Source organism: Leptonychotes weddellii, chromosome 11, assembly GCF_054177405.1.
Source record: "Leptonychotes weddellii isolate Sample4059 chromosome 11, ASM5417740v2, whole genome shotgun sequence".
NCBI classification, from domain to species: domain Eukaryota; kingdom Metazoa; phylum Chordata; class Mammalia; order Carnivora; family Phocidae; genus Leptonychotes; species Leptonychotes weddellii.
Window position 1 is genome coordinate 6131300 of NC_138379.1, and position 24927 is coordinate 6156226.

General features: G+C 61.8%; 2 protein-coding genes across 11 annotated transcripts in view; one reads left to right on the forward strand and one right to left on the reverse strand.

Annotated features, from left to right (window-relative positions):
- On the forward strand, positions 1 to 18192 carry LTBP3 (latent transforming growth factor beta binding protein 3). 7 transcript variants are annotated; one of them, XM_081797796.1, is made up of 28 exons: positions 2 to 876; positions 3965 to 4294; positions 4434 to 4636; positions 4814 to 4919; positions 5137 to 5229; positions 5381 to 5527; positions 6033 to 6191; positions 6278 to 6463; positions 7014 to 7030; positions 7105 to 7177; positions 7326 to 7424; positions 9310 to 9435; positions 9533 to 9664; positions 9780 to 9908; positions 10139 to 10261; positions 10521 to 10643; positions 13379 to 13501; positions 13797 to 13916; positions 14762 to 14890; positions 15154 to 15321; positions 15716 to 15799; positions 16093 to 16221; positions 16326 to 16463; positions 16562 to 16702; positions 16871 to 17032; positions 17118 to 17198; positions 17305 to 17436; positions 17548 to 18192. In XM_081797796.1, the coding sequence occupies exons 1-28, from the start codon at positions 561 to 563 to the stop codon at positions 17697 to 17699; spliced, it is 3921 nt and encodes a 1306-aa protein (XP_081653922.1). In that variant the 5' UTR covers positions 2 to 560; the 3' UTR covers positions 17700 to 18192. The 7 variants fall into 7 exon arrangements, with proteins under 7 accessions (XP_081653923.1, XP_081653928.1, XP_081653922.1 ...); XM_081797798.1 differs by having other exon boundaries at positions 4 to 876; positions 5405 to 5527; XM_081797797.1 differs by lacking the exon at positions 7014 to 7030 and having other exon boundaries at positions 1 to 876; positions 6278 to 6464; positions 7104 to 7177.
- The window catches only part of SCYL1 (SCY1 like pseudokinase 1), an 11808-nt gene continuing 4944 nt past the window's right edge, over positions 18064 to 24927 (reverse strand). Inside the window, exons 8-18 of one of the 4 annotated variants that reach the window (XM_031032116.2) lie at positions 24422 to 24529; positions 23543 to 23656; positions 21378 to 21533; positions 20660 to 20848; positions 20466 to 20541; positions 20014 to 20178; positions 19629 to 19771; positions 18901 to 18969; positions 18597 to 18809; positions 18454 to 18508; positions 18064 to 18327 (exon numbers count right to left, since the gene is read on the reverse strand). In XM_031032116.2, the coding sequence (XP_030887976.1) occupies positions 18203 to 18327; positions 18454 to 18508; positions 18597 to 18809; positions 18901 to 18969; positions 19629 to 19771; positions 20014 to 20178; positions 20466 to 20541; positions 20660 to 20848; positions 21378 to 21533; positions 23543 to 23656; positions 24422 to 24529 (1413 nt within the window). In that variant the 3' untranslated portion in view covers positions 18064 to 18202. Of the gene's footprint in view, positions 18328 to 18453; positions 18509 to 18596; positions 18810 to 18900; positions 18973 to 19628; positions 19772 to 20013; positions 20179 to 20465; positions 20542 to 20659; positions 20849 to 21377; positions 21534 to 23542; positions 23657 to 24421; positions 24530 to 24927 lie in introns of all 4 variants that reach the window. The other 3 variants (XM_031032115.2, XM_081797804.1, XM_081797803.1) reach the window with 3 other exon arrangements.

Here is a 24927-nt window from a genome sequence, read left to right on the forward strand (position 1 = left end):
GGCGGCCGCGGCGACGCTTGAAACAGAAAAAAAACTGTCTCCCTGGCCCGGGGCCAGCGTCCCAGCCCCCCTCGCCGCCGCCGCCGCGCCGCAGCCAGGGAAAACAACTGCTCACTTCTCCCTGCGTCCGCCCCGCGCGCTCCCTGCTTCCCGGCGGCCGCGGGAGCCCAGCCCGGCCGGGGGAGGCGCGGAGCGGGCCGGCCGCCCGGCCTTCCTCTCCCCTCGCTCCTCCTCTCCGCCTCAACTCGCTCGGCCTCCGCGCGGCCGCCTCAGTTTGGGGCCTTCGCAGCCCCCCCCACCTCCCCGGCCCAGGCTCGTGGCGGGGCTCCTTCCCGGGGCTGTGGAAGTTTCTGGGCTCCTCGCGGTCCAGCCTCCATCTCTTTGCCTCGCACCGGGGCCCCCGCCCGCGCCTGCCGTCCCCTCCCTGCGCGCTTCCTCTGTTCCTCTCCCTCGCTGCCCTCTCTCCCCTCTCCCGGGGCTCCCGGCTTGCTACCCCACCCCCCGGGCGCCGCGACCATAGCCCCGGCCCGGGCGCGCCCCCCCGGGTCCTGCGGCCCCGGATGCCCGGGCCCCGCGGGGCTGCTGGCGGCCTGGCCCCTGAGATGCGCGGGGCGGGGGCGGCGGGGCTGCTGGCGCTGCTGCTGCTGCTGGGCCCGGGCGGCGGGGCCGAGGGGGGGCCGGCGGGCGAGCGGGGCGCCGGCGGGGGCGGGGCGCTGGCCCGCGAGCGCTTCAAGGTGGTCTTTGCGCCGGTGATCTGCAAGCGGACCTGTCTCAAGGGCCAGTGTCGGGACAGTTGTCAGCAGGGCTCCAACATGACGCTCATCGGAGAGAATGGCCACAGCACCGACACGCTCACGGGCTCCGGCTTCCGCGTGGGTGAGGGCCAGGGGGCACGGGCCGGGGGAGCGGGAAGGCCGGCGCCCCCACAAATGCGGGAGCCGGGGCGGAGCAGGGTATATGACACTGGGGGGCCGGGGGTGCAGAAAGCGGAGCTCTGGCGGCCTGGGGCCCCAGGGACAACGAGGGGCTTGGGAGGCTGGAGTCCTGGGGCCAGAGTCCGAGGGGCTGCATGGACCAGGACTTCACCGCTCGGGGTTAGCGTTGAGGCCTGAGGTGTGGGGTCAGGCTGGGCTCCCGGATGACACAGGCCTCTGGGAAGGCGCTGGGTTCTGAGAGGGAGTCAGGGTCAGCGCACAGGGGCTTTTGAGGGATGTGAGCTGGGGCCAGGAGGTCGCAGAGAAGGGGTAAATATTCCCCTAAGAAACGGATTTGCCGGAAGAAACAGGAAAAGTCCTTTCAAAATGTCTACAGCAGGGCCTGCCAGGGGTAGACACCTGCATGCTCTGGGAGGAACCAAGGCCAGGGCTGGGGGTCAAGAGGTTAGATATTGGCAAGGTCTCGGAGGGAAGAGGTGCTGAGGCCTAAAGAGTGGAGTGCAGGCCTGGAGGTGGGGGCTGGTTTGGGTCCTCAGTCCCTCTTTTTCCTGCTGTCCCATCTGTGCCTTCCCCATAAGCTCTCAAGAGCTCTGCCTCAGAGTCTCCCCTCCCCAACAAGCCCTCATGACTCCCCAGCTCCACTTGGAGTCTACGCCTTCCCCAGCATCTCTCTTCAAAGGGCCAGGCCTGGGGCTCGGCTCACCTCCCACCAGGGCCCTGTGGGCCAGGCTGGGGGAGGTGTCCCAGCAGTAATTACCCTCCTGGAGAGGGTAATTAGGCTGGGCCCAGGATGGCACCAGCAAAACGGCCCCTCTTACACATTCCTATACTCACATACTGACTCACAGACCCAAGGAACCCCACTAATATGGTTCACAGTTCTCCTGAGGTGTGTGTGTGTGTGTGTGTGCGCGCGTGTGTGTGTGTGTGTGCGCGTGTGTGTGTGCGCGCGCGCGCTTGTGTGCATGCATAGGCTTTAGAGTGACACTCTGTGATTAATTACATGTTTCTTTGTGTTGTCTTGGGTGCATGTCTCCAGTCACTATGGGAGTGTTTCTGTGAGCTTGTGTTGGTGCCAGAATGAATGTGTGTTTGTGTGTGTGCATGTGTGTGTGAGAGAGCGAGAGCGAGAGAGAGACAAGATGACCGTGCATGTGAGTGTATGTGGGCCCAGCCTCCCAGACCCCCGGCCATCCTGCCCAGGCTGCTGTTTCCATCCGTGCTGCCCACATCCCCCAGGCTTGGTGCCCAGGCCACAGTGGGCGGGTGTCATTGAGAGGTCACCCTCACCACTATGGGTGACTCACTGGGAGGCAGGAAGGAGAGGATCCTGCCTCCCCCAGCTCAGGACACACCCCTCTTGCCCTGAGAGTCCTGGCAGGATGAACTGGGCTGGGATGCTATTAGCCAGGCCCTGATGGCCATGGATGTGGGTTGTCCCTCTGAGGCCCTGCAGGTGTCCAGAAGAGCATCACCTCCACCTTTCCATTCTGGGAAGTGAGGGCAGCCATGGGGCAGGCAGGAGAGGGGCTGGGTCTGGTGTGTGAGCTCAGGGCCCCAAGGCTGGATGTGGGATGTGACTGCATGTCACAGAAAGACATAGGTCCCAGCCTCTCAGTCACTCCTTCATTTATCCCCCCTGAACCTCCTCTGGGACCCAGAGCTGAGGCAGACCCAGCCCCTCCACAGCACCCTGTTACAGTGCGGGAGACAGACATAAATATAACCAAGTCAAGTGCCAGGCAGAGCTGGGCAGAGGGTGATAACTCGGGAGAGGGAACAGAGGTGGGGGTGGTGGTGAGGAAAGGCTCCCTTCCTGGAGGAGAAGCTGAGGCTGGAAGGATAATATTTGAATATGTAGAGGTGGGGGGACAGGGCCCTGAAGGGAAGGAAATGGCATGAATAAAACCATGGAGGCAGGAGATGTGATACATTTGTAGGAGGAGGGAGAGGAGTCCTAGGGTGTGGCATGCGTGTGGAAAGAGCAGAGGGGGATCGGCTTATAGAAGGTTCATTCTGGGCCATGGAGAGCCTTAAATATTTGGGCAAGGAAGCAAGCAGTGAGCAGGGGTGTGACACGCCAGGGATTTGCCTGAGGCGGATTTCTCTGGGAGTACTGGGCTGTGGACAGGCAAGAGAGAGGCAGGAAGCCAGCAAGGAGCATGGGTGGCAAGGCTCAAGGCACAGGAGGGGCAGAGGGCATGGGGAGGAGGGGAGATGGATTCATGAGACTGTACAGAGGCCGGAACTGGGTAGAGTGGGAGCAGGAGAGATGGAGTCTCTGAGGCTCAGTAGAATGACCTAGGCAGTCAGGGATTTCCCAGTGGTAGTCCAAGGTGGGAGGGGGAGTGGGGGAAGCAGGATGCGGATCTCCCCAGGGTCGATGTGCCCAAGAGAGGTCCCAGAGAGGTAGAAGCTAGAGATGTGGGCATCGCTGATAGTGTGAGGTGTGGGCCCTGGGATGGCAAGACAAAGGGGGGCGGGGGAGCTCAGAGAGGGCTGAGGTTTGAATGGGGGAGAATTTAGAAGAGAGGAAGTGCCAGATAGAGATCACATTCCCAGGAAAGTTTGGAGGGGAAAGCCAGAGGAGAAAACGGCTGTTCGGCCACCACCACCACCACCACCATCATCATCATCATCATCATCATCATCATCTGATACTACTTATTAAACACCCTCCTGGGCCAGGCACTGTGCTAACTATCTGAACAGGCATTACCTCATTTAATAGACACAACAAACATCCCTACAGATGAGAACACTGAGGCACAGGGAGGGCGAGAAGGTGCTCAGGGCCACACAGCTGGCACATGGCCTCCTAGCTAGGATTTAACCAGGACTTAAGACCCCAGAAGCCAACATGGGTAGAAGGATGTTGGGGGACCTAGAGAGCAGTTTCTAGGGGTTCCAAAACCCAGCTTCCCAAGGAGGACAGAGTCCGTGGGTAGCAAGCAAGTAAGGAGGAGGGGAAAGAGACAGGATGTGGGTGAGGGACTGGGCCTGGTCCCTGATCCACCTCCCCTCCTCAGTGGTGTGCCCTCTGCCCTGCATGAACGGTGGCCAGTGCTCCTCCCGAAACCAGTGCCTCTGTCCCCCGGACTTCACCGGTCGCTTCTGCCAGGTGCCCGCTGGAGGAGCTGGTGGGGGCACCGGCGGCTCAGGCCCTGGGCTGGGCCGGGCCGGGGCCCTGTCCACAGGTGCGCTGCCGCCCCTGGCTCCAGAGAGCGAGTCTGTGGCCAGCAAGCACGCCATCTACGCGGTCCAGGTGATCGCGGATCCGCCCGGGCCTGGGGAGGGGCCCCCTGCCCAGCATGCAGCCTTCCTGGTGCCCCTCGGGCCGGGACAGATCTCAGCGGAAGGTACCGGACCACCGGGCGGGACTCGGGGAGGCCGAAGTGGGCGGACACTAGGGTGGCGGGACCTCAAGGAGCCCCGCCCACCCCGCACGACAACCTCTGGTCCCGGGCAGCCCTGAAGCCACCGTGCCCCGCCCCCCAGTGCAGGCCCCGCCCCCCGTGGTGAACGTGCGCGTCCACCATCCGCCCGAGGCCTCGGTCCAAGTGCACCGCATCGAGGGGCCGAATGCCGAGGGCCCCGCCCCCTCGCAGCACCTGCTGCCGCACCCCAAGCCCCAGCACCCCCGGCCACCCACCCAGAAGCCCCTGGGCCGCTGCTTCCAGGACACACTGCCCAAGCAGCCTGTGAGTGAATCCACAGTCCAGCTGGACCGGCCCTTGGGTCTCAGGGCTGCCCTGTTCCCACTCAACGCGGATGGCCCAAAACGGGGGTCCCTGGGCTGACAGGGGGAGGTGAAGGCCCCGAGGAGGGAGGCCGGGTGGGGCTGGGCGCCCTGTGACCCCTGTCCCAACTTTGCCTAGTGCGGCAGCAATCCCCTCCCGGGCCTCACCAAGCAGGAGGACTGCTGCGGGAGCATCGGCACCGCCTGGGGCCAGAGCAAGTGCCATAAGTGCCCCCAGCTGCAGTGTGAGTGCCGGGGCTCAGGGAGGCCCGCCACCGCACGGTGGACCCACGCCCACCTCTTCCTCCCCTGCAGGGGGAGGGCGCAATCGGTGCTGCCTGAGCCTCTCCCTGCCCACCAAATTCCCCTCAGCCTCCTGCTCTGCTCCTCCGCAGCGCCCTCCTTTCCCTCTCTTCAGGACCCCCCAGTGTCCTCCCCTGCCACGCTCTCCTCTCTCTGCAGACACAGGGGTGCAGAAACCAGGACCTGTCCGTGGGGAGGTGGGCGCTGACTGCCCCCAGGGCTACAAGAGACTCAACAGCACCCACTGCCAGGGTATGGCCAGCCAGGAGATTCTGTGGGCTGGAGGGACAAGCCCGTTGCCACTGGGGGAGGCCCCAAGGTGGGTGAGGGAGGAGGCGGGGCTGGGGCAGGACCCTGAGGTTCTTGGAGCAGCTGGCTGTCACCCTGTGGCCGCACACTACAGGGATCACACTCCCGCTTACCGCAGACATCAACGAGTGCGCGATGCAGGGCGTGTGTCGCCATGGGGACTGCCTCAACAACCCGGGCTCCTATCGCTGCGTCTGCCCACCTGGCCATAGCTTGGGCCCCTCCCGAACGCAGTGCATTGGTGAGAATGGGGGGGCTCAGGTCCCTGGGAGGTCACAAGGCATGGACAGGAGAGGTAAGGCTCCAAGGAGCAAGGATCAGAGGTCACAGAAGTCAGAGTGGGGTCAAGGATTGACTGCAGGAGGAGCAAGGCCCAGAGCGGATAGGATCAGGGATCAGGGGGGGTCAGGAGTCACATGGGATCTGGTTGGAGGTCACACGGGGTCAGGGACTATATAGAGTGCGGGTTGTATGAGATCATGGGCTTGATGGGTAGGAGGAATGAAGTCTAGAACATCCAGAATCAGTGGTCAGCGGGGCCAGGGGTCACAGAGATTTCAGGGGTCACATGAGGCCAGAGAAACACAGGTTCAGGAATCACATGAACTCAGGGTTGTGTGAGGTCAGAGGCCACATGAGGATCAAGAGTTGTCTGAGCCAGAGAGGCGAGGCCTGGAGCAGCTGGGAAGACGGACATGGGCAGTGTTCAAGCCCAGATGTCCATGCCCGGCCCCGGCCCCCCGCAGCGGACAAGCCAGAGGAGAAGAGCCTGTGTTTCCGCCTGGTGAGCCCTGAACACCAGTGCCAGCACCCACTGACCACGCGCCTCAGCCGCCAGCTCTGCTGCTGCAGTGTGGGCAAGGCCTGGGGCGCCAGGTGCCAGCGCTGTCCCGCCGATGGCACTGGTGAGCCTGGGGCACGTGGGGCTGAGGGGCCGTCTATGTGCCCGTCCCGGAAACACTCACTTCTCTGCCCCTTGCTCTGGCCGCAGCTGCCTTCAAGGAGATCTGTCCAGCTGGGAAGGGGTACCACATCCTCACTTCCCACCAGACGCTCACCATTCAGGGCGAAAGTGACTTTTCCCTTTTCCTGCACCCGGACGGGCCACCCAAGCCCCAGCAGCCCCCGGAGAGCCCCAGCCGGGCGCCGCCACCTGAGGACACCGAGGAAGAGCGAGGTCTGGCCTGACCCTTTCCATTCCCTGACAAATGCGGAACGCCTAGACCTGGCCCCTTGACTCCTGATCCACAGATATGACCTCAGAGTCTAACCCCTAACTCCCAATCCTTGACCTAACCACGGACCCCCAGAGCTGGCCCTCTCATCCCTAACCAAGGTTGTAACCCCAGGATTTGTCCCCTGATCAACAGGATCTGACCATCCGTTGCCCTCCAGATCTTTTCCTCTGACCCTGGAACCCCTTTGATTTCCAGACTAGGGCATTGATCCAGCCCAAATGCTGTCCTTAGATCTGACCTTCTGACTCCTGATCCAAGGATTTTGACCCTAGCTATAACCTCCTAAGCCTTGCTCTATAACCCAAGGACCTTGACCAACCATTGTGCCCTATACCTGTTCCCCTGACCCCAGGATCTAACTCTTGACCCTTGACCCAAGACATGATTGTTGAACTCTCAGAGACCCTGACCACAAATACCAACTGCCCATCCCAGTCTTAACTCCCTTCTCCCAGCCCTGCACTAATGCCCCATCTTCTTCCCTTTTAGGGGTGAGCACGGACTCAGTGAGTATGAGAGCCCAGGTGGGAGGAGCAGGGAAGCGAAGGCGACAGTGGGCTCATGCTGCTGTCACTCACAGCCAGTGATCGAGGAGCAGTCAGCTCAGCAGAGCCACCCTATCGCCACCACGTCTCCTGCCAGGCCCTACCCGGGTGAGCTGGGCACTGCAGGGACCAGTCCTCAAGGGCTGTCACTGGGGGTGGTGGACAGCCACACCATCAGGGGATAGTGAAGCTGGGCCTGCCTGGAGAGGGGTGGCTCTCCCATCCCCCACACCCCCTGACGGGTATCTGCCTGCAGAGTTGATCTCCCGGCCCTCGCCACCCACTGTGCGCTGGTTCCTGCCGGACCTGCCCCCCTCCCGCAGTGCGGTGGAGATCGCTCCTACTCAGGTCACAGGTAAGACCTGCCCTCCTAGGCCACGACCCAGAGAAGCCACGTCCCTGGCTTAATTTTACTCCTCCCTTACCCACCCCCCTGCAATCATTCCTGAGCACTAGCACTTATCCGGGGCTTACTGGGTGCCAGGTCCTGGGCTGGGCTCTGGGGAAGCCATCATGTGCAGCAGAGACCCCATTCTGCCCTCAAGTGATCTGGGTATTGTGGTGCCCCACCCAGTCTGAAGGCACTTATTCATTCATTCATTCATTCAACAAATATTTATTAAGCACCTACTATGTGCCAGGCACCGTTTAGGTGCTGGGGATAAGTGGTAAACAAAAGCCAGAACTTCTCTGTTCTTGCAGAGTAAACAGACAACAGATAGATCAGTAACTAAAAACCTAGTATGTCTCATAAATGCCATGCAAAAATAAATCGGAGAAGGAAAGAAGTCTGGGGGGTTGTGATAATATGTAGGGGGGCAACGAGAGAAGGCTTTCTGGGCCGGGCTTTAGAGAGTGTTAGAAATGAACAAGAAGTGCGGGAGGAAGGGGAGTGCAGGTTGGGAAAAGGGACATTCCAAGTGAAGCTCAGGCAAAGGGCACATGAAACACTGGTGGAGGAGGGAAAACCACACACAGACCAGTGTTTTTGAACCCAGGGAGGGCCGACGCACAGAGCCTTGTTAAGAGGCTTGAGTTTGATCCCAAAGGCTGTGGGAAGTGTCTGCAGGGTTTGGGCCATCATGATAATTGCTAGCTACGGCTGAGCAACTGCCTTGTGCCAAGCACTGACTGAAGGGTTTTATGTACTAAGTATCATTTAACCTTTTCATACTGTGAAAGTGGGTACACTTAGCTTCATCGTTCAGTAGCTTGCCCCCCCCACCGCCGTCACACATCGGAGCCAGATTCTAGTCCGTGTCTGTGTGGACTCCAAAGCTACAAGGGAGCCACCAGCCTGATTGAAATCTAGGAGGCTAGATGTGCTCTGGGGGTGAGGGCCCAGGGGGAAGGTGGCTATCCTGGAGGCCTGTCCAGGCTAGAACAACGGTGACAGCCCTGGGGGCTGTGGGAATGTGGGGGAAGAGGCACCTGGGGAGGCTTCTCAGAGGAGGGGTTGTTAGTTAAGGAGGTCTAGGGAGAGATACTCTAGGCGAAAAGAGCAGCCTGCCCTGTGTGTTTAGGGTGGGGCAGAGCTCCGGATCAATCCTGGGCTGCAGGTGGGGGAAGGCGGGGGGGCCTGAAGGAGGGAGCGGTGGGAGGTGGGAGTTCAGGACTGGTGACAAAGAGAGTAAAGGGGGTTTCTGGATCTGACCACTTATACACAACCAGGGGGCAGGCAGATGCCCAGGAAATAAATGAGCTCCTGCCTGCCTTGGGAGGGGGAGGAAATCAGCCTTCTGGAATGGGGGACCCGGGTCCCTGAGGCGAGGATGTTGGGGTCACTGGGCTAGAGGATAGGGGAGGGGAGTGACTAAGGCTGCAGGGTTTTAAATACTGAGGTGATTGGAGGGGGGTGTCTCAGAGCCTATTGGGTAGGGGGTATTGGGATGACTGAGGGGCCCTGAGGGGAGGTGATGGAGTTTGGGGTGACTGGAGACAGAGCATAGTGAGTAGGAATAGAATTATCAGGGATTGAGTTGAGCATAGGGATGGGACCTAGGGTGGAGCATAGGGATGGGACCTGGGGTCGCTATCTGGGGTCGCGACGTTGGGGTTATCTGGGATTGAGGTGTAGGACATCCTAGGATCGGAGTATGAGTGTACAGGGACCCCATGGTGTGACCAGGCTCAGGTATCTGGGTCATTAAAAATGGGGCATCGAGGTCCGCCCGGGGAACGTGGCAGAAAGTGAGTGCTCCCTGCTGAGGCCCCTGCTCGACCACCTCCCCACCCCCCAGAGACAGACGAGTGTCGTCTGAACCAGAACATCTGTGGCCACGGAGAGTGCGTCCCGGGCCCCTCGGACTACTCCTGCCATTGCAATCCGGGCTACCGGTCGCACCCGCAGCACCGCTACTGCGTGGGTGAGCGCGGGCGGCCGGGTGGGTGGCCCGGGGGCGGCCTTGGGTCCCAACGCCCCTTGACGTCTCCCACCCTCCCGCCCCCGCGCGCCCTTCTCAGACGTGAACGAGTGCGAGGCGGAGCCATGCGGCGCCGGCAGGGGCGTCTGCATGAACACGGGCGGCTCGTACAACTGCCACTGCCACCGCGGCTACCGCCTGCACGTCGGCGCCGGGGGGCGCTCGTGCGTGGGTGAGCGCGGCCCGCGCGGCGCGGGGGGCTGGGCTGGGGGTCTCCCCTCGGGATCGCCGCGTAACCGCCTCCGCCGCCCCCGGCGCCCCCCTCGCGCTCCCTTCCTCCCGCTCAGACCTGAACGAGTGCGCCAAGCCCCACCTGTGCGGCGACGGCGGCTTCTGCCTCAACTTCCCGGGCCACTACAAGTGCAACTGCTACCCCGGCTACCGGCTCAAAGCCTCACGACCGCCCGTGTGCGAAGGTGGGGGAGACCCCATCCAGGCCGACAGGGGGTCCTCAGCCGTTCTCGACCTGGGCTGGGGGCAGGGGCCCCGGACTCTGGGCCTCTCAGAGGTTGGGCTGCGGGAGCCCAGAGGGCCGGGTTCGCCTTGTCGATCTGCAAGGGAAGGAGGCCCTGCGGAGGACACTGAGCGCCTGGCCCGCCACCTTGTCCCCAAATGGATCTCCCTTCCTCTCCCCCCACCCGCGCAGACATCGACGAGTGCCGAGACCCTAGCTCCTGCCCGGATGGCAAATGCGAGAACAAACCCGGGAGCTTCAAGTGCATTGCCTGTCAGCCCGGCTACCGCAGCCAGGGGGGCGGGGCCTGCCGCGGTGAGAGCGGGCCCTGAGTCCCGGATTGGTGGTGGTGGTGGTGGGGGGGGGTGTTCGACGGCAAATGGGCGGGGCCCGTGCGGGAGTTCTCCCCGCGACCCGGCAGTTTCGGGGTCCGGTTAGGGCAGGGGCGGGGCTGATGGCGGTGAGAGGCACCTGGCAGGTGGGGCCTCCCCCATCCTGGGCGGAGAAGACCCCCACCTCGGCACAGTGCCGGGTCCAGTGGGGCGGCTACCGAGGCGAGTCTTCGCCGCCGCAGACGTGAACGAGTGTGCCGAGGGCAGCCCCTGCTCGCCGGGCTGGTGCGAGAACCTCCCAGGCTCCTTCCGCTGCACGTGCGCCCAGGGCTACGCGCCTGCGCCGGATGGCCGCAGCTGCCAGGGTGAGCCCCAGCCCTCCCCCCAACGCTCCCGCACCCACTCACGCGTGGGAGCTGGGGACCGAGTCACGCCGTCTGTCCCACGATGGGCAGGAGATAGCTACTTCACCCTCTAGGTCACTGACCCATTCACTCATTTTCTCAGCGAACCTGGCCGATGAAAGGGCCACCGGGACTTCTATGTAGGAAGGGTCTTAGGGAGGCAAGGCTTGAAACTGCTTTTGCAAAGCACGTTACTTAAATTTAAAGGGGAAACAAAGACATAGAAGAACGGGCAGGGGCGCTGGTAGTCCTACTGTTCTGCTTATGCACCAAGAGGCGGGCTGGGGCTGGGATTCAGAGAAACTGAGGAACTTTACACACAGACTGGAGAGCGCAGGGCTGTGGGCCTGGCTGGAATGTGGGTGCAGGGCTGGGAGGAGGGGAGGCCTGAATTGTCTTAAAGGACCAGCAGGAATTAGCCAAGCAAAGAAAGCATCAGCGGACTCAGAGGTGAAAACAGCTCAGACTGTGCTGAAAACTGTAAGATGCAAGCAGAGGGTGGGGGCTGAGGCTGGCTGGTGAGGGGCAGGGCCCACCTCCTGAGAGGCCCCCTGAGCCCTGCCCAGGAGGTCGAGCTTCATCCTGACGGTGTTATGAGGCACCTGAAGCATTTTAAGGGGAAAGGTGACAAGATTCACCATTTGCTTTGGAAAGCTTCCCGCTGCTGAGTGTGGAGAGTAGCTGGAGGTCTGCTGGAGACTCAGGGCACAGATGGTGGCCATGATGGGAGTAGTAGCCTCAGGACGGCCATGGGATGATGTGATATTAGAGAAATGTTAAAGCACATTACCTGGGCTTATTAACTGGATGTCCAGGTGAGAGAGCGGGGAGCGAGGGACCCTCCAGGTTTCTGGCTTGGGTGACTCGGTGGGTGGTGCTGTTCCCTGAGATAGGGTCTCCGGGGGGGGGGGTGCAGATTGGAGAAGGAAGACACCAAGTTTCATGCTGGACAAGTTGAGTGGGTGTCCCTATGGGCCTGGGCCTCTGGGCTGAAGATGCCAGCAGAGGGTGGGCCATACAGATTGGAAGTCTTGGGCCAGACACCACCCCCCCCCCGGAACTGTAGACTGCGGGGGGCTGTGGAGCCTTGGGGTGCGCCTGCTCAGCCAAGGAGGGGGGGTCCAGTGAGGGGAGCCTCAGCAGAGCCTTGTGGGCAATGCCACATCAGCGGAACGTAGGGGAATAGGAGAGGGAGATGGGGGAGGAGGGATGGAAGGAGGCCCAGGGAGTCCCAGCTGAGAAACCAGGGAGAGGCTTCCAGGGCAGAAGAGGATGAGCCAAATGTAACCGAGAGGTTCTTGAAAAGAAAGAACTGAGTGGTGAGATGAGAAAGTCCCTGGTGACCTTGGTAGGGTGGCTTCTGTGGCATGAGGGGCCAGGAGATGCGGGCAGCAGGTGAGGAAGAGTGAGACATGGGGCTACCAGAATGGGGTTTAGGGTTGTAGGCTGAAGAGGTGCCAGGAAAGTGGGCGAGGGGATGACAAGGGCAGCTGGGGAAGGAGCCATGGACAGAAGGGACATCTCTCGCCCTAACGGATGTAATGATTTTCAGGAGGTTAAAGATTACCCTTAATTTTCTCAATGAGCAGTGAAGGGCCTGAGTCCAGTAGGGGACTTGCAATGACCAGTAGAGGGTTGGGACTGCCCAAGGGCATGGGAGCTGCCCAGGGGCTTTCCAGAAGTCCAGCCTGGGGAGGAGGGGCAGGGTGGCGCCAGCCACGCTGAGGATCGCATGGGGCCTGAGGCCAGAGGGAGTGGCTGTGGCCCAGGGTGCTCAGGCTGGCGGGTGCCAGCATCCCATTCAGCATCCAGGATCTGGAGGCCCAGAGGCAGGCATGGCCTCCCAGACCAGTGCGGAGGAGGGAGAGGTGTTCGGGAGCCCCTGGAGAGAAGATGGGATAGGGGACTTGAGAGCAGAGGCAGTGGGAAGGAAGCAGCATCTGAGATGCCCAAAGTGGGGCAGATCCCAGCCCCTCGTCCTGACAGTGAGTGGCTGCCACTGAAGTGAAGGTCACAGAAACTGATCAAGGGTGTAAGGTCAGAGGCTGCGCCTGGCTGACCAAATGGATGCTGAAAAGTCCTAGTGCGGGGAGCAAGGCAGAGGAAGGGAGACTAGGGAGGTGAGTGCTGACAGCAGGGGAGAAGGTGGAGGCTGGCATGTGGGCTGGCGCACCTCAGAGGCACAGCGTGGCCTGGAAGGGTCTGACGCGTGGCCAAGAACCAGCTTCTGCCAGAAAGGACTGCGGAGAAGCACGCTCTCAGGGGAAGGCCGAGTTCCTTTACTGCACAAGCAGAAGACATTATTCTGCGAGCGGGACAAAGACAGAGAGGAGCTTATTTACGTGGGAAGAAAGGGAGCCATGGCAGGTGGGGGAGGGATGAGGGCAGCTGGGACAAGGGAGACCAGGGCGGGATGCGAAGAGGGGATGGGGAGGGTGCCCTTGTTTGGTGAGGAGGGATGACGCTGGGGGGGCTTGAGCTCTTTGGAATCAGATGTGGCCCAGGGTCCCTGGCAGCGCCTGGCCTGCTCCCCAGGGCACAGTGTGCCCCACGGAGGAGGGCGAGGGGCCCGTGCTTCCCTTAAGCTCCACTGGTCTCGGCTCTGGTGCTCCAAGCCGTAGGCGCGAGTGGGAAAAGGGTGGCCGAGGCCTGAGGCCATCCCACGCCGGCCCTCTGACGCCCCTCGTGCCCCTCAGATGTGGATGAGTGTGAGGCTGGCGATGTGTGTGACAATGGCATTTGCACCAACACGCCGGGCTCCTTCCAGTGTCAGTGCCTCTCTGGCCACCATCTGTCAAGAGACCGGAGCCGATGCGAGGGTAAGCGGGGCGGAGAGCTGGGAGTTCGCCTGTTCCTCCCTACCCCAGGACTTCCACCGCCCCGGCTCCACGCCAGGCCAGAGGGAGTGGCTGTGGCCCAGGGTGCTCAGGCTGGTGGGTGCCAGCATCCCATTCAGCATCCAGGATCTGGAGGACTTTCAGATCTACAGGGGGCTACCCCCTGTCCAGCCCCCTTCCAGATCCCAGATTGGGCCTGCGGTACTGGGCCCGAGCCAGGGCTCTGGGGGAAGCCAGTTCAGCCCCTGAGAGTCCCCACCTCTTTGCTCCCCTGCAGACATTGATGAGTGTGACTTCCCCGCAGCCTGCATTGGGGGTGACTGCATCAACACCAATGGCTCCTACCGATGTCTCTGTCCCCAGGGGCATCGGCTGGTAGGCGGCAGGAAGTGCCAAGGTATGGGGGCATTGGCTGAGAGTTCCTGAGGAGGGCTGGCAGGAAATGGCAGTAATGTAGACACGCTGTAGATCTGTCTTTGCATCCATCTGTCCATCCACACATTCACTCCCCCTTCAACTCCTTCACCTAGAATAGCAACAGTAATAATGCAAGTATGTGCCAGCTCACGCTTACACGCGGTAGCCAGCAGGAGTTTACTGAGAACCTCCTATTTACCAGCTTCTATACTATGTGCCAGGTACGGAGCAACGACCCAGGGCCCCCACTAGGGGAGGCTGACGTGAATTGATTCTTACCGTTCACGGTGCCAAAAGAGGTCTGGATGAGTGACTAATTGGCAATGGAGAGGCGACAACTGAATTGGAACTTGGAGCATAAAGATGGTCCCCTAACACATAAATAAGGTCCCCGTGCAGAGAGAAGCACGCGTGGTATTCCAGGCCCAAAGAACAGGGTGTACAAAGCACAGAGATCTGGGAGGAGTTAGTTGTGTTTTTAGGGGAGAGGGCCCTGAACATAGAGTTGGGGGTGCCGGTGTTTAGAGTAAAGGATGAAACTGAAAGATGTCAGGAGGCCAAACCGAAAGTCCTCAGATATGGGGCCGAGAGTCGGGACTCCCTGTGTCGCCAGTGATAGCTGTGGCGGGGCTTAGGAAGAGAGTGAATGTGCACACCTCTACCCACGTGCACGGACAGACCCGAGTGGACTTCCTGTTGCGTGTACTTTGAGATCAAAATGGATGTTTGGGTTCTGAACTTGTGTGAGTCCCTGGAGGCACACCTGCAGGGAAGGAGGGGCTGGTTTCCTTGGAGCAACTCTTCTGCTTCCCTCGCTGGCCACAGACATAGACGAATGCAGCCAGGACCCCGGCCTGTGCCTTCCCCACGGGGCCTGTGAGAACCTGCAGGGCTCCTACGCTTGCGTCTGCGATGAGGGCTTCACGCCCACCCAGGACCAGCACGGCTGTGAGGGTGAGTGCCCTCTAGCTCCTCCTCGGACGAGAGGACTTCCCTGAGCTGCAGCGGGGGTTCAGAGACGGACGCGGGTCCCACCCTCTGGAATCTGGGGAACAGGGAGAGAGATCCCTTTTGCCTGAGAGTCCGGCGGGGCTGGACCTTGCAGGAGGGCCCTGAAGGCCACGTTGAGGGTGGAGCTTGGCTCTGACCGGCAGGCTGAGGGGAGCCAGGCTGGTGGGGAGCGTGCAGGACCCTGAGCTGCCCTCCACTCCCCTCAGAGGTGGAGCAGCCCCACCACAAGAAGGAGTGCTACCTTAACTTCGACGACACGGTGTTCTGCGACAGTGTACTGGCCACCAACGTCACCCAGCAGGAGTGCTGCTGCTCGCTGGGGGCTGGCTGGGGAGACCACTGCGAGATCTATCCCTGCCCAGTCTACAGCTCAGGTCAGGAGTCTGTTTCTTCATTTTGCTTTTTAATTTTGTTGTTTTTTTTTTTAAGATTTTATTTATTTATTTGACAGAGAGAGACACAGCGAGAGAGGGATCACAAGCAGGGGGAGTGGGAGAGGGAGAAGCAGGCTTCCCCGTGGAGCAGGGAGCCCGATGTGGGGCTCCATCCCAGGATCTTGGGATCATGACCTGAGCTGAAGGCAGATGCTTAAGGACTGAGCCACACAGGCGCCCCTCAGTTTCTTCATTTTGGAAACGTACTGGGGGAAAGGGCCCCTCCCGGGTCGGTGGGAAATGAGGCGGAGAGCTCCCGACCTGAGCCCAACGGCTAGTGCGCACGCGCTTAGTCCTGCCTCCTTTCTTCCCCACGGCCGCTCTCTCCCCGCAGCTGAGTTCCACAGTCTCTGCCCAGACGGAAAGGGCTACACCCAAGACAACAACATTGTCAACTACGGCATCCCAGCCCACCGTGGTAAGCCCCAACACGGCTCCGCCCACCGGGCACGCCCCGCTCCGCCCACCGAGGTTTGGACCGCCCCGATCCCGCCCGTGCTCGCTAGGTCGGTAGCGAGCCCTGGGGTAAGCCCCGCCCACACCTTCAGCGTCTGCCCCGCCCCTATCACGCTTACGTCAGCGCCCGGAAAAGCCTTCTCCCACTGAGTTTGCTCTGCTCCCGCGGTAAGCCCCGCCCACACTTCCCTGGCTGCGCGCCTGAGCGCCCTGCAGGTAAAGGCCACCGGGCGCCCACGGCTTGTCACTCCGCAGACATCGACGAGTGCATCTTGTTCGGGGCGGAGATCTGCAAGGAGGGCAAGTGCGTGAATACGCAGCCGGGCTACGAGTGCTACTGCAAGCAAGGCTTCTACTACGACGGGAACCTACTGGAGTGCGTGGGTGAGCGCAGAAGGTCCCAGTGGCCGTGGGACAGCGGCCGGGAGACACGCACAACCACCCGCCTTCGGGCCGGTTCCCTCCACTCGTGCTTTTCCTCCCCGCAGACGTGGACGAGTGCCTGGACGAGTCCAACTGCCGGAACGGAGTGTGCGAGAACACGCGCGGCGGCTACCGCTGCGCCTGCACGCCCCCGGCCGAGTACAGCCCGGCGCAGCGCCAGTGTCTGAGCCCGGAGGAGATGGGTGAGGCCCGGGCCTGCTGGCTGGGGAAACGGGGCGGGGGAGCGGGGACCGGGCCGAGCTGTGACCGCCACCCCCACACATGCCCTCGCTACCCGTAGACGTAGACGAGTGCCAGGACCCGGCAGCCTGCCGCCCTGGTCGCTGCGTCAACCTGCCGGGCTCCTACCGCTGCGAGTGCCGCCCGCCCTGGGTGCCCGGGCCCTCCGGCCGCGATTGCCAGCTCCCGGAGAGCCCAGCCGGTGAGGGCGAGAGTTGTCCTGGGCCGATTCCAGGGCGCGGTCCGCTGTGTGGAGCCCCGGGGTCGCGGCCCCTCCCCCCCGCGACGGTGGGTGGGAACCGGGGGCCGACTGTTCCCCCCCCCGCCCCCCGCTTCGGGCCGCTCGCTGATGCCTGGTCTCGCTCCGCAGAGCGTGCCCCGGAGCGGCGGGACGTGTGCTGGGCCCAGCGTGGAGAAGATGGCATGTGCGCGGGCCCCCTGACCGGGCCAACCCTCACCTTCGACGACTGCTGCTGTCGCCAGGGCCGCGGTTGGGGAGCCCAGTGCCGCCCCTGCCCGCCGCGCAGCGCCGGTGAGCCAAGCCGCCGGGGGCCCATGGGCGGTTGGGGCGGGAGCCTGGGTGCATCCACGTCGCTCACCGCCCCCGTCCCTCCCAGGGTCCCAGTGCCCGACGTCGCAGAGTGAAAGCAATTCCTTCTGGGACGCGAGCCCCCTGCTGCTGGGGAAGCCCCGTCGAGGTGAGTGTAGCGGGAGGACACGGCGGCGGGCGTCCCTGGCCATCCGCCGGCCGACCGCAGGGGGTGGAGGTGGCGGCTGAGGTCCGCATTCTCCCCGCCCGCGCAGAGGAGGACAGCTCAGAGGAGGATTCGGACGAGTGCCGCTGCGTGAGCGGCCGCTGCGTGCCCCGGCCCGGCGGCGCCGTGTGCGAGTGTCCGGGCGGCTTCCAGCTCGACGCGTCTCGGGCGCGCTGCGTGGGTGAGCCGGGGGCGGGGTGGGGGGGGCCGCGGGGGCGGGGGGTGCACACGCTACGGGGGCTGCGTGCTGTGGCGCCCTGGCGAAGCCCGCACCTGTGGCCCCCACCTCCAGACATCGACGAGTGCCGAGAGCTGAACCAGCGCGGGCTGCTGTGCAAGAGCGAGCGCTGCGTGAACACGAGCGGCTCCTTCCGCTGCGTCTGCAAAGCTGGCTTCGCGCGCAGCCGCCCGCACGGGGCCTGCGTGCCCCAGCGCCGCCGCTGACGCGGGGGCCCGGACCTCGGCCATCCACCAGGGCTTTCCGCCTGACCCTCCGGGCGAGCTCAGCCCCCATCACCTGCCCCGACTCGGGGCTTGGACCCGGGGACTCTCCAGGGCCCTCAGAGAGTTTCGAGTTTCGAGGGCGGCCGTAGCAGCGCTGCCCAGTTCACAGGCGGAGATCGGGCCTCGGGCACTGGTGGCCTTCCTCCCAGAGGGCATTTCCTGGAAACTGATAAATCAGATCGTGCCTCTTTACTCTCGGCTTTCGAAGCAAGTTGATGTTCATGTCTGTGGCGGGCGTGGACTCCACAGGGCAGCGCCAGACCCAAGCCTCCTGGGAGGGGCTGCACTGAGCCCAGCACAGGGGTGTGAAATAGAATTTATTGTGGCTCTGATTATGTACACGTGAGATGTGCCTGGCCGGACTGGCCGGGCTGGCATGGTTTGTACAATAAATACATCCGCGGGGCCCGCTCTCCGCGGCTACGAGCGCCCAGTCCGGCAGTTCAGTCCAGCTTGCGGGTTCCCAGCTTCATGGGGCCCTTGGCCGCCTTCTTCTCGGCGCGTTTGGCCTCCATCTCCCGCCGACGCTCCTCGCGCTTCTTCCGGGCCAGCTCGGCCTTCCCTTGCCCTGGGAGCAGGAGGAGGAGGAGGTGGGCTGAGGGCTTCAGAAGCACAGGGGGCTCGGCTGCCCGGCCCGCACCTGCCCCAGGGTCAACAGCCCTAGCCGGTCGGCCCTCCGAGGGGAAGCACTTACGGCTCTCCGTCTCCAGACCCTCCCAGTTGTCATCGCCCCATGAATCCGGTCTCAGCTGAAAGGGAAGTGTGGCTGGAGTGGGAACAGACTCCCAGCTGAGGTCCAGCCCAGTCTGTACCCTTGCCCGGATGGGTGCCACATACCTGGGCGCCAGCCTCCCGTCGTGCAGACAGGGCAGCAAAGGGATCACCTTTGTCACCAGGCTCCGGGCCACCCCAGTTATACTCGCTGGCCAGCCGTGTGCCCTCAGGGGGCGGCTCTGGGGGACTTGGCTCCTGCCAGCCCTGCTCCCATGAGCCCTCAGCTTCCCAGCTGCTCCAGTCTGACTCTGGGGATTTGGCGGCCAGGTTGCTGGTCTGCAGAAGGTGGGGAGGCAGTGCCAGATGGAGTAAGGGTGGGGAACGGGCCCCACCCCCCATAGAAACACCCGTGTCCCACCCTGCTTACCTGCCCAGCACGGCTAGCCTGGCCCCCAGGACTCCAGTCTTCCTGCTGCGCCAACACAGATTCGGCCTCCTGCTGCAGGGTGGGAAGGAGAGGGCGGCCACAGACACTCCAGCCCCCACCCAAAGGGCAAGCAAGCCTGCCCGCCCCTTCCCAGCCACAGGCTCCACCCCTTCTCCTTTTGCATTCCATCTCCTTTGCTCCTCAAGCCTTGTTTCCCATCTCTGGAGTGGACCTGCCATCACTCCTCTGAGGCTAGGGAATAAGATCTAGCTCATCCACACCCCTCCCCACAGCCCCAGGCCAGAGACTGCTGTCAGCAGGTGGGGATACTGGGCCCGAGGTCTGCCCCCATTCCCTTCAGGGTGGCCCCACTCCATCCTCAGCTCCCCCCCCCCCCGTAGGCCTGGAAATGGTCTCTCCTTGCTGACCACTGGAGCTAGTGGGGGAAGGATGGGGAGTAGAGGAGAATGAGGAAGACCAATGGGCTGTCCCCAAAAGGGCCCACCTGGACTTCCACTTCCAGCCCTGCTCCCCAGGAGCCCCAGGAGTTTAGTGGGTGTCAGCGGGCAGCTCTTCCCCACAAGGGCCACTCCATGACACCTGCTCACCAGGGGTGCTGTGCAGATGAGGACAGATGTGACTCCAGCCAGGGCTACCTGAGCTCCTTGAAGGCAGCCTATGACCTTTGAGCTGGAGTTGCCTACGGAGACCCCCTGAGCCCCACTCACCTCCAGGCTGCCCCAGTCTTCATCGTCCCATCTGTCAGCGGCACTGCTGTCCTCCGCTGTGTCTGTGCCCTCCTCCTGCGTCTCCCAGTGGCCTGGGCTTGCGGGTGTGGCAGGGACAGGGGTGGGGGCCGGGGCAGGGAGTCCTGAGGAGCAGAGGCTTACTGAGCCCCCGTACACTGGGACCCAGGAAGGTCTCCAAACAGGGAGAGGTCGCTGGGGGAGGGGGGAAGGTGTAGGGAGAAGCCCGTGAGGGGACTAGACCCTGCCCTGCCCCCCCCCCACGTCCCCTACAGCCACCCCAGGGGAAGCCAGACAGGAACAGCTCCTGGGTGCCACCACCCCCAAGCCCTCTCGGTCACCGATGCGGCCACTCTGGGACACTCACCCTCGGGTGTGGGTCTCTGGGGGACGTTGGTCTCAGCCGGCGCGGCTGCTGGGTGTGCGCGGATCAGCTTGGAGGTGAGCGAGGAGACTCCTGTCACAGCCCAGCCTGCCCAGCTGGCTGCACCTCCTCCCATCCCAGGGCTGGAGGCTGCGTGGACATCCTTCTCTGGGCAGTGACAGAAGACAGCAACAGGGACAGAGTCACCCCAGGCTCTCATGGGGAAGGCGACAGGAAGGCAGGAACTACCACAGAGCAACTTGTAGTGGCCCCCCTTCTCCAGGCCCTTGCTCCCCCGCCGGCGAGCTGGGGGCGATGGGGAGCAATGGTGTCAGGTCTGCTCCCTGCGGTTCTTCTAGCTTTCAGATCCTCCAGGGAGGGGGGAGGGGTGCCGTGACAGGTGACAGTCAAAGATGTGGTGGGAGGGAGAGGGACCATGAGTGTGAGCCACTCACCCACTTCAGCCAGCTGGGTGGGGTCCTCTGACACAGACTCCAGTTTGGACAGGAAGCTTCGAATGGCCTTGAAGGCCTGTGGGGTAGTAAAGGGGCAGAGCTGGGCCAGGGTCCCCGTGAGCCCGCCGGGCCAGCCAGGGCCCAGCCACCGCCCCGAGCCCCAGCTCCAGAGCCCGGGCCCAGCTGTGCCTCACCTGGTCTCGCACAGACTTCTCGGGGTCCACGGTGAGGCCACAGAGCACAGGCAGGATCTTGTGGGCACAGTCATTCATCGAGTAGAGGTTGTGGGTGGCAGCAAAGCCCAGGACACCCGCCACCCGGGACGGTGCAAATGGGTCCTTAGTGGCCCGGCTGAAGGCGGAGGTGAGGACCCTGTGCCTGGTCTGGGGAGGGGCGGGGGAGAGGGCTCCTGAGTGCAAGGTCAGTCCTGGGACCCAGAACGCCAGACCTGCTTCCCAGAGCGGAGCCGTCCATGGGCCCCCCCACCCCACGTCGGAAAAATGTGAGCTAATCACTAACAAATGGGGAGACTTTTTGCTTAAAATTCGAGCTTGGCTTCTCCTCCCAGAGCAGTGGGTTCCTGCTGCCTCAGGACAGCGGGGGCTGGGGTCTGTGCCTCTCTCCCCACCCGTGCCGCTGACACCTTTCATTCATTCATTCATTCATTCATTCGTTCATTCATTCATTCCTGCTAACCATCTGGGCACTGCAGGCATCTGCATTTACAAACCCTGGCCGAGGGAACGCACACGGGCCCCGGGGCCAAGCAGGCCTGGGTTCGGTTCCCAGATCCACCACCATCGGCCCGTCAGACTTTGGGGCTGGGAGGCTGACTGCACAAGGAGGCTGGCCCTGGAGGACGCTGCAGTCCGGAGGCAGGACAGAGGGCCCAGCAGTGGGCCGGGCACTCACACTGGCACTGAGGTAGGAGCCGATCTTGCCCAGGCAGACCGTAGTGTTGCAGCGAATGGGGCCCTGCTCATCCTTGGCCTGCAGCCGTGCAAAGTGCTTCATCAGCTCCACGTTGAGGTTGGCCTCGTTCAGCTTCGGGGCCAGGAGCAGCATGGACTACGGGGTGGGGGAGGGTAGAAACTGGGGGCCACGGCCAGCAAAGGGCCACATGGAGGAGTGGCCTCCTGGGAGGGTGTGGAGGCCAAGTGACACTGGGCTCTGACGGGACCCGCCAAGGCTCTCCCAGACCGACCTCCCAACCTGATCCTGACCCATACCCAGAACGCTGAGGAAGGGGACACTTCTCTGTCCCCTTGACCCCAAAACCTCCGAAGTTTCTTCACACTCCTGTCTCCCGTCTTTCTCCTTCTGCTCTCTCTTGCGTGCACCCGACTCAAGACTTCCACAGAAACACCCCCCACCACACTCTACCAACTGGCTCGAGTGGAGGTCACCAGGGACCTCCGTGTTACTAAATCCATTGGCCAATTCTCCATCCAAACCAAATTTGATCCCTCAGCAGCTGTGACACCCCCAAGTTCTCCTTCCTCTTCGAGACTTCCAAGGCTTGGTGGGGGGCTCACACGAGGTCCTGGTCCTCCAGGACCCCGCCCTCTCCTGGTTCTCCTCTGACCTCGAAGGCTGCTCCTCCTCAGACTCCTGTGGCCGAGATCTTACCGTTTGGACCCCCAGAGCTGCTCCCCGGGCCCCTTCTCTTGTACACCTCACCCCGTTTGTGGCTTTGAATGCCCTTATTAGCGGACAATGCCCAGGTGAGCACCTCCGGCCCAGGCTTCCTCCGTAAACTACACACACATATAACCAGTGGCCGAAAAGACACCTGCACCTGCCTAACAGACGTGGCCAAGAGCAGACCGACCTCTTCCTGCAAAACTGCTTCTCCCAGTCTTCTCGGTAAATGGCAACTTAATTTTCCAGTTGCCCAGGCCAGAAACCTCAGACCCATACTTGGCTCCACAACCACCCATCGGCACATACCCTCTGCCCCACCTTTGGAACCTGGCCCCATCTATCTACCTGCCCCTACCATTCAGATCTGGGCCCCCATGACCTCTCAGACTCCACCTCTCTGCACCATGTCCCTTCAGCCACGCTAAACTTCTTGCAGCTACTTCTCCACTCCAGGTACGTGCTGGCCTCAAGATCACTACAAATATTCCTTCTGCAGGGAACAATTTCCTCCCCATCTCCCCGTAGCCCAATCCCTTGCCTCCTTTCCTTAAGTGACACCTCCTTTAGCAAAGTCTTCCCTGATTGCTGTTTTTAAAACGGCAAACCCTTCTCTTCACACCCTGTGACTTTTTTTTTTTTAAGGGAAGAGCTTTCTTTTTTTAAAAAAGATTTTATTTATTTGACAGAAAGAGACAGCCAGAGAGGGAACACAAGCAGGGGGGAGTGGGAGAGGAAGAAGCAGGCTTCCCGCTGAGCAGGGAGCCCGATGCGGGGCTCAATCCCAGGACCCTGAGATCATGACCTGAGGGGAAGGCAGACGCTTAACGACCGAGCCACCCAGGCGCCCCCCACTCTGTGACTTTGTGACTTTCTAACATATCTTTTTTTTTTTTTTTTAAGATTTTATTTATTTTAGAAAGAGAGTGGCCACACGTGCATGTGAGCAGGGGGAGGAGCAGAGGGAGGAGCAGAGGGAGAGGGAGAAGCAGACTCCACGCTGAGTGCAGAGCCCCACGCGGGGCTCAATCTCAGGACTCTGAGATCATGACCTGAGCCGAGATAAGGAGTCAGACAGTCAACCTACTGAGCCACACAGGCGCCCCCTAACATATCTTTTCTAATTCTGTTTCCTGTCTGGCAAGCCCACTCTCCGTCACCTCAGAAAGCAGCTCCATGAGACACCCTGCATCCCAGCACGGGCCACAGGGCTGGGCACTGAGAGATCCTCAGCCAGTGTCTGCTGCGTGGAGGATACAGGCCATGCCCATCCTGCTCCCCCACCAGCTGCTGAGCTGCACCCGGAGCCTGGACCTACATGCAGGATGGTGCCTGCCCCTCCCTTAACCTGCTCAGACACACAGACCCAAACCAAGGCCTCTGTGTGCCCTCGTGTGAGCTCCCCACCAAGCCTTGGAAAACCAGAGCACACCTACCTTGACTGTCTGCTCTCGGATGGCAGGGTTGGTGTCCAGGAAGCCGTGTACAACGTGGGGAAAGATCTGCGTGTTGACTGTTGGCTCATCCAGGTACTGGATAAACTGTTCCATCTGTGGCCCAGTAGGTGTGAGAACATAGTCAGCCCCTCCTTGCCTGACCACGGCCACCGGCCCATTTCGTGGCTTGGTTATTCCCCCTACACAGGCACTGGACAGCCAAGTGAGTCTCCTGAGCCCTCCACCTCGCATCTGGCCTTTCTCTAGTCTTAGGACGTTGCGGAGTGATGAGGAGAGGCCAGGAGGGTGCTGGAAAGAACCAAGGACTGGGAGCTGGAGGGTCTGGCCTCTGGTCCTGCACCACACCCCTTCTTAGAGCCTCCACTGCCTCTTCTGTAAAAGGGGTTATCACCCCCACCCAGAAAGTGGCGTGGAGAGGGCTCGCATGTTTGGCAGTGGAGAGGGAATGATACCTGGGAGTCTCTAGGACTTCCTGGCTCATAAGAGGCCCCCACCCTCAACCCTATAGATCATGTCTGTTGCTCCCAACTGCCCTGGCATTGGCAGGAGAGACACTATCCCCACTCTAAATGACTCAAGTGACCAAGCCAAGAGATTGAGTTGCAGGGGGAAGGCCTGCTGCAGTCTGGGCAGGCGGTGCCTTCCCAAAGCTACCAATGAGCCCTGTGATGGTCTCGATTTCCTAAGAGCCTAGCCTTACCAGTCCCTCACCTGTGCGTGTTTGGGGAAAAATTCCGGGGTGCCAGGGCAGGGGCTCCGGCCACCTGCCTGGGGCTGGAGGTGAGGCAGGGGTCTCCCCAGCAGCCAAGGCGGGGTCTGGGTGGGGTAGAGGGCACAGGGTCTAACCACAGCCCCTACCTGCTGCAGGAGGCGGATGCGCATGGCCCGGTCAGTGGATGAGAACATCTTGACCACAACAGGGATGATCTTCTGCTGATATTCCTCAGCATTGAGAAACTTGCCCACCTTCAGGAAAGAGCAGGACGAGGGGGTTCAGCTACCTCCACAGAAGTGGGGTGACTTTACTGGGCTCATTTACTTTCCTTGGGCCCCCTGCTGATTTCCCAGGGTGGGGATGGGGTGATGGTGGAGGGAGTCAGGCACTTCTCCAGCAGCCCCTCTGCCCGTACTCCATCTCAGGCAGCCCTGCCCTTAACCTTTCTGGGTCAAGGCAGCCTCTTAGGACGCTGATGAAAGGTCTACACCCCTCCGTCTAATCAGGCACCCATACATTACACGGACAGACATGCACACAGAATTCTAACTATAATTCTGTAATTTCTGGAGATTCCCAGCCATACAGGATTTGCTTGCTGTCTTCCCCCTTCAGGGAAAAGTGTTCTCCCAGGGTGGACAAAGTGGGG

Bases quoted from the DNA above. Each gene is read 5' to 3' on its own strand.
- LTBP3 (XM_081797796.1), top strand. From the start codon at position 561: ATGCCCGGGCCCCGCGGGGCTGCTGGCGGCCTGGCCCCTGAGATGCGC. The intron at 16,464-16,561 runs GTGAGGCCCGGG...CGCTACCCGTAG, and splicing joins TCTGAGCCCGGAGGAGATGG to ACGTAGACGAGTGCCAGGAC. The intron at 17,033-17,117 runs GTGAGCCAAGCC...CGTCCCTCCCAG, and splicing joins CTGCCCGCCGCGCAGCGCCG to GGTCCCAGTGCCCGACGTCG.